Source organism: Marmota marmota, unplaced genomic scaffold, assembly GCF_001458135.2.
Source record: "Marmota marmota marmota unplaced genomic scaffold, marMar, whole genome shotgun sequence".
Lineage (NCBI taxonomy): Eukaryota > Metazoa > Chordata > Mammalia > Rodentia > Sciuridae > Marmota > Marmota marmota.
Genome location: NW_026000058.1, coordinates 854,498 through 862,247, shown reverse-complemented (window position 1 = coordinate 862,247; position 7,750 = coordinate 854,498). Strand labels below are relative to the sequence as shown.

General features: G+C 41.0%; 2 protein-coding genes across 2 annotated transcripts in view; one reads left to right on the top strand and one right to left on the bottom strand.

Moving 5' to 3' along the window:
- Positions 1-7,750, bottom strand: part of Polr3c (RNA polymerase III subunit C) — a 38,534-nt gene that overhangs the window by 14,631 nt on the left and 16,153 nt on the right. Inside the window, exon 2 of the mRNA XM_048813891.1 lies at positions 913-920. The gene's annotated coding sequence lies outside the window, so the exon portion shown is untranslated. The remainder of the gene's footprint in view (positions 1-912; positions 921-7,750) is intronic.
- Positions 261-7,750, top strand: part of Rnf115 (ring finger protein 115) — a 91,202-nt gene continuing 83,712 nt past the window's right edge. Inside the window, exon 1 of the mRNA XM_048813893.1 lies at positions 261-693. Coding sequence (XP_048669850.1) covers positions 592-693 — 102 coding nt within the window. The 5' untranslated portion in view covers positions 261-591. The remainder of the gene's footprint in view (positions 694-7,750) is intronic.

Below are 7,750 nucleotides of genomic sequence, written 5' to 3'. Positions count from 1 at the left end.
CCGCCCGGGAGGCCGCGCAGCCGAGGGCCGAGGGTCGCAGCTGGGTCGGAGGGGGGACGCTCTGGGGAGGGGACTTTGTCTCGGTGGCTTCCCGGTCCCTGTGAAAGCGAAAGGCCGAGGGCTGATGACTTGCAGGTTGCCGGCGCCCCTGGCCCTGCCGAGGACGCTCAACGCCCGGTGCTTTGGGTACGTGCTGCCGGCGTCCTCGTACCCTTCCCGCCTGCCTCCCACCCGCTCTTCTCTTCCCCTTCTCTTAGGAAGGAGGCCAGGCCGACGCGGGGACTGCTTCCTCGGCAGAGAGCCGCTCTTCCCCAGTTCTCCGGACTCCAGTTAGCCAGCAGAGAGGCAGTGCTGGGGGGTAACGAGCTAGCCGGGGCCGGCCCCCCAAACCCACCCGCCGCTGTGCAAGACCCCAGCCTGGACGAACGTTAATCTGCCTTCGTCAGCTGTTTTTTATAGAACTGGTGATGGTTTTCTTTCCCTTCGGAGTGTTTAGTTTCAGTTTTAAGACAAATGGAGTGTAGTGAATTAGCACCTAAGGAGTGTTTTAAAAGCCTTTTCACCTAAAAGTCATGTGTTTTTCAGGCCTTTATGATGTTTTCCTCCATCTCTTTTTGTCTCATCCCCAAATGCGTACTCATACTTCTCTCCAACGCTGCCTGGCTCCATTTGCTGATCTCGCTGTGTGTCCAGGTACTTCCTGCCATGTTTCAGGGCTGGGAAAGCAGACACCTTGTATTTTCCAGTGGCCATCAGAGCCCCCAGAACTCTCTCCGCAGAGAGGAGTCTGGGATTCAGCTGTGTGACCAGGGACAGCTCGGTTGAGTATGTATGGTGCCTTGGTGTACGTTCTCTTAGGATCTGCAAGTTGTTCACTAACTTGCCTTTTAGGGTGAGAAGACTTAGCCTAAATTTCTACAGTTTATTATATCCTCTTATCTCAAGTCTTCATTTCAAACGGGTAATTTGAAAGGCTTTTTAAAAAACTTTATTTTATTTGTTTATTCTTTCTTTTATGTAGTGCTGAGGATTGAACTCAGTGCTTCACACATGCCAGGCAAGCACTGTACCACTGAGCCACAACCCCAGCCCTTGAAAGGCATTTTAAAGTGTTTTTCTAAACCTTAGATGCCTGGAAAATTTCTTTCTTTCTTTCTTTTTTTTTTTTTGGTACCAGAGATTAAACCCAGGAGCCATTAACCACTGAGCAACATCCCCAGCCCTTGTTTATATTTTATTTAGAAACAGGGTCTTGCTGAGTTGCTGAGGGCCTCAATAAGTTGCTGAGGTTGGCTTTGAACTTGAGATCCTCTTGCCTTGGCCTCCTGAGCCCTTGGGATTACAGGCATGGGATATTGTGCCAGGCTGAGAATTTCTTGATATTTTTAATCTGATTTGTTATCTGTGTTTTTTTTTTTTTTTTTTTTGCCTAACTTATAAATCGAGACCTATCACAATTAATATAACCAAATGCTTCCTTTGCTTGATTCCCTGGAGGAAATGTGAAGGAATATGTGGTTATTGCTCTTGAGGGACCTCACCTTTTTTTGTTTGTTTATTTGTTTGTTGAAAGACAAGACAAGGGGGCTGGGGTTGTGGCTCAGTGGTAGCATGCACCAGGCACTGGGTTCGATCTTCAGCACCACATAAATGTAAAATAAAAATATTGTGTGCCGGGTTTCTGTTCTTGTGACTAAAAGGCTCAGGGGTCACTCCAGTTGAACTGGGCTAACTGGGCTGCACGAAATAACCCCACAAGAGACACAAATACCTTTTTCTAGACACACCCATGCACAAGACAGCGACCCTCGCACCCAAGAAGGGTGGGGAAAGCTCTGCTACATTTCTGTGACTGAGTGCCTCAGCACCCAGCTGGGGAGTGTGACTCAGTCACATGTAAGGTTGGTCTCCCACAGTTGTGCCCACCTAAAACTTAAGAATAAATATTTTAAAAAAAGAAAAACAAGACAAACATGGAAAAAGTAACAACGTATAGTCACACATTGCTTAAGAATGGGAACAAGTTCTGAGAAGCATTGTTAGGTGATTTCATTCTTGTAAGAAGATCAAGAGAATGTACTTATACAAAGATAGCTACAGTGTCACTGGGCAGTGCAGTCTTACAGACCCAACCTCTAGGCTACATGCAGTTAGTTGAATGGAACCTAAGTAGGGCATGACTACTAGTGGATGGATAGTATGTACTCTTGATTAGAGGGAGGGGTGTGTGTGGTGGCATTGATGCTGTGGGGAAGGTGAGACAGCTGAGGTGGGATTTGTTGATTTTTCTCTTCCCACATTGTTTATTGGTGCGTTATAGTTGTACATAATAATGGGATTTGTTGTTGTATATTCGTACATGCACATAATATAGCAGCATAATTTGGCCACTATCACTCCCCAGCACTCCTCCTCCCTCTCCTGTCCAACCCTTGGTGCCTGTCCTCTATTGATCTCCCTTTGATTTTCATGTCACCTCTCTCCCCTTTCTTTTTTTTTTTTTTTTTCCCCCTCTGTAGCTTCCACACATGAGAGAAAATAAGAAACCCTTCACTTTCTGAGTTTGGCTATGAGGTGGGATTTAAACTGAGTTTTGGAGAATAGGTACAATTCAGATTTATAATATCCAAAACTGCTGGTTGTGGTGGCTCATGCCTATAATCCCAGCAACTAGTAGGAGGATCACAAGTGTGAAACCAGACTTAGCAACTTAGCCTTAGTCTCAAAATAAAAAAGGCTGGGGATGTAGTCTAGTGATATCCCCAGTACTGCATAAACAAAAACAACCAACAGAAGCCTAAGGCCATGAGGTAGCAAAAGGAAAAGTGGACTGAGAAAGAAGGGGGAAATATTTTGTCTTATCACTGTTTTTATTTTTTTAAAGTTGAGTGTATAATTGTATATATTTATGGAGTGGGTCTAGCATGATGTTTATATATAACATGCATGTTTATATATAATGTATATGTAATATATTTGTTTGTATAGTTTATTCAAATTTTTCTCTTTTGTGGCACTGGGAATGAAACCCAATGGCACTTTATTGCTGAGCCACACTGCCAGCCCTTAGTTTATTTTGAGACAGGGTACTACTAAGTTGCCCAGGTTTGAATTTTCAAATCTCCTGTCTTGGCCTCCAGAGTCATGGGATTACAGCATGTGTCACCATGCCTGGCACAATTTCAAATTATATACGAGCTGTGGTCACAACGATGTACAGTAGAAAATCATTATTGTTACTCATTTTTCGGAAAAGGTACAGTGAGGTCAGAGTTCGAGTTTCTGTTTGTATACGTCAGCAAGTTTTACCTTGTTTTATGGCCTTTTCTGTATCCTTAATCCCAGACGTTGGCTTGAAAATGTTGATTTAAGAATGACCAGGTTGCTGGGCATGGTGGCACACGCCTGTAGTCCTAATAGCTCAGGAGGCTGAGGCAGGAGGATCAAGAGTTCAAAGCCAGCCTCAGCAACTCAGCGAGACCCTGTCTCTAAATATAATATAAAAAAGAGCTGAAGATGTGGCTTAATAGTTTAGTGCCCCTGGGCCTGGTACCACAAACAAACGAACATAAAAGGCAGGAACCACCAGGTCAGTGACTCTTGTCCAGTACACGCCCATCTGTTGCTGAAGAACCACGGAAACACTGGTAATTTGACCCCTCTGGGAGGACACTGAAAAGGGTTCCACAGTTCTTCTTCCTCTTTTGTGGTACTTTGAACCCAGGGGTGCTCCCCCACTGAGTTACATCTCCAGCCTTTATTTTTTGTTTTGAAACAGGCTCTCACTAAGTTGCCCAGAATGGCCCTGGACTTTTTTTTTTTTTTTTAATGGACACAGTACTTTTATTTTGTTTTATTTATTTTTAAGTGGTGCTGATCAAACCCAGTGCCTTCCACTGAGCTGAAACTCCACCCCTATGGCTCTGAACTTTGGATCCTTCTACCTCAGCCTCCTTAGTTGGGATTATAGGTATGGGCCACTACACTTGGTTTATAAGGTAACTTGAAATTTCCTCATCATGAGGGTCCAGCATACAATAGGCACGCATAATTTCTTGAACTGGGTAATTGTTAGGGAAACCTGACCATCTTTCTGAGGATACGCAGACCCAGCTTATAAATAAAGTTTTTCACTGTCTTGACTGTTGTATTGCTGGAGGGTAAGATGCTTGGGGTAGTTGGAGGTCAAGAATTATCATCCATGGGTACTGTCCCCACTGAACACCAGAGACTAGGTATTGTATTTATATTAGTTTTTTTATTTTGGGGGGGGGGCGGTCTGGGGATCAAACCCAAGGCCTCACATGTGCTAGATAAGTGCTCTGACACTGAGCCATACTCCCAACCCTACATCAGCTTTTAATGAGCTGTTACTAAGTGGGAAGGACTGCTTCAGAGCCAATTCATCTTTTGCCAGTTTATTCACCACATAGCACAATTATAAGTGTTTTCTATGGGACTACGTTGCAAGGTTTTACAACTTTTCTGTTATTTCTTCTTTAATCAACTCTAGGATATAGCACTTCTTGATACATTTGGAGGTGTATACAGGCAACAGCAATAGCTTACTTAATATTCAGCCTTGAAAACACCCTTAGGTTTTTGTTTTTCATTTTCTTGTCAGTCCAGTTACTCTGAAGGATTCATGGTCCCAGCTAACTTTAATGTTTGTATTAAGAGAAACAGTTTTGGTTGTTACTTGAGAGAGACTGTAGTATGCCTAGTTGTATGTGGGTTCAGCTATCTGTAGAAAGAATTAGTTTAAGTTGATGAGATAGCACTTCTTACTGCTCTTCCTGCTGTATCCATCTTTGCTTTGTGTCTTTGGATCCTCCCAGATTAGAGGACAGAAGTTCATTTAGAAAGAAGATACTAAGAAATGAGAAATCATAGGGTAGTTTTAAATGAAATGTATTCAGTGGAACCGATATCAGATATGCTTCAGATAAGAATCTCCATTCCAAGTGAATGTTGCTTGAGGAGTCTCTTATAAGAAGTGCTTCCTATTCACACTGAAAAAAATTTTAGTACTATTTAGTTGAATATTAGGATTTTTTTTTTTTTTAAGTGCTGAGGATTAAACCCAGGACCTTCAACATGCTAGGCAAGTGCTCTACCACTGAGCCGCACTGCCAGCCCTAAACTTGGATTTTAAAACAAGAGATGTTTGGCTGGGCCCATGTGGGACATGCCTTTAACTCTGGTGATTCAGGAGGCCGAGGCAGTTTGAGAACAGCCTCAGTAATTTAGTGAAGACTTAAGTAGCTTAGTGAGACCCTGTCTCAAAATAATAAAAGGGGGTCTGGGGTTGTGGCTCAGCGGTAGAGTGCTTGACTAGCACAGGCAAGGTGCTGTGTTCTATCCTCAGCAACATGTTAAGAAAAAATAAATAAATAAAGGTATTGTTTCCAGCTATTACAACTAAAAAAATAAAGAAAAAAAAAGTACTGGGGAATGTAGCTCAGTGGTAAAGTACCCCTGGATTCAATACCCAGTACCCTCTCCCCCTCCAAAAAAAAAAAAAAAAAAAGATTTGATTTTGATTTCCTAAGCCACTGGATTTCAAGATTATATATTATGGGATAAAATGGCATTGTGCATTTTTTGGTCATCAGGCAATAGAAACAATACTTACAGAAACTTCACCAAGCTCATACCTCACCTAAGTGTCCTATTCAGAGATGATGTGAAGCCAAGAATAATGGAGTTACTATACTACTTTGAAGGAGAATCTGTAGTATACCATTAGAGGGCTCTGTCATGGAATGTAAGGATGTCATTCCATCCTTTCATAGTACTGTGCCTCCCCCCTTCTCCATTAAACCAAGGTTGGGGAATACCTTATGAGTTCAGTCCTGGTAAAGTCATCATTACGTCGATGACATCAATCATGCATAGTACCCTTTTGGTGTTGATGAGGCTAAGGTGGTCGGTCCTTAAGTGTTTTATGGAGATCAAGACATCTCCCAGAAACCAGTCAAGTTTAGGCCTGCCTGTATATTCCTTACCTCTGGGCACTGTCTGAAGGGACTAGTAGGCATCTCCCCATTTTCTTATATATCAGCTTCTTTGATCTGATAAAATATCCTTATCAATAAGTAATGTTATCTAGTTTGGCTCTTCACCAACTTCTACACAGGCTTTCATCATGCTGTGTTACTTGTAATGGCTCTGATACAGGAAAACATTCTACCTACCTCATAATAAGAGTAGCCAAGAAAGTAGATTTCTTCAGGACTTTATAGTGTTTGGATTGAGGGAAGCACTGTAGTGATTTGATCTGGGTTTTAGAGGTTTTAATTATTGGATCACCTTAAACTCTGTTGTTGGCAACTTAACATTTAAAAAGTCTGTTTGATTAACATCTTTCTGGTGCTTTATAGTAGTTGACTGAATGTTTTTTAATCTAATGAGTGATATGAATCAATTACTTAATAGTTATATTTAGAAAGTAGTGACTTTAGTATTTTGAGATCTTTTTTCTAAAAGACTACATTGGTATAAAAAGTTTGAATATAAAGTGCCAGTATATGTATTTCCTGCAAGATCTAGAAGTAAGAAATTTGTATTCTAATGGGTAGAAGGCTAGTTCTGCTTGAAGTTCTCCTGATAAATAGACATGTATATATGTTGGGAAATTTGTGGGACTTTCTCAATATGGGGAAGAAAAAACTCTTAAATTTACTGTGTATGAAATTTCTTATCTTTCTTGGCAGGGGTAGGGAAGGTACTGACTATATTGCTAACACTTTGTGTTTCTTTATGTTTAGTTGGCTTTTAATGACCTTTTCTTTTGTTCAGAGAGAGGATGCTAAGGTCTTTCAGGCAGCCAGCTTATCAGAAGAGGAAAGGTTTGTTGGTTCTTTTTTTCGGCAGTTGAATTAGAAGGGTTTAAGAGTAAGATAGGGTGGATGCCGGTTTTGTTCCATTGCTCCATAACGTAATAGTGAGCAGTAAAGAAGGTAGCTTTAAATTGGGGGCAGTTTTGCCCTCAGAGGACATTGGTAATATCTGTAGATGTTTTTGATTGCCACAAATGGAGGTTGGGAGGATTACAACGGTCTAGTGAGTAGAAACCAGAGAGATGCTGCTAAACCAACCAGTTCCTGCTACAATGCACAGGAGCTCCCTCCTGCCCGCCACCATCAATTACTGGGCCCAAAGTGTCAAGAATGCTGAAGTTAAGATACCCTGGTGTGAATAGAGGGATAAAGGGACCGTCATTGTCTTCTTTTTAAAAAAAAAAAAAAATATATATATATATATTTAGTTGTAGTAGGACACAATACATTTCATTTCATTTACTTATTTTTATGTGGTGCTAAGGATCAAACCTAGCACCTCGCGCGTGCTAGGCAATCACTCTACAACTGAGCCACAATCCCAGCCCCAAGCCCAGATATTTTTATCACCAAATATTTTCAAATCTTTGGAGAACAGATCTCCTAAAAGTTTAAGTAGCAAATTTAAACTTTTCTAAAGTTTAAAGAAATAAAAGAATCCTTTCTTTTGTGGTAGTTTATTTGAAAAATATTTCAAAAAACAGCTTAAGTTTTGTTGTGTCATTTAGATGGAAGGTATAAATAAAAAAAAACCCCAATATCTAATTTTAATGTTTAAATGTGACAGTTCAAGAAAAGGAAATACAAATGGCCCAAATAAACAGATATTCAACCTTATTCTTAAATGAAAACTGTTCTGAGATTAAAATACCATTTTCAACTAATAACATATTTACTTTCTTTCCTTT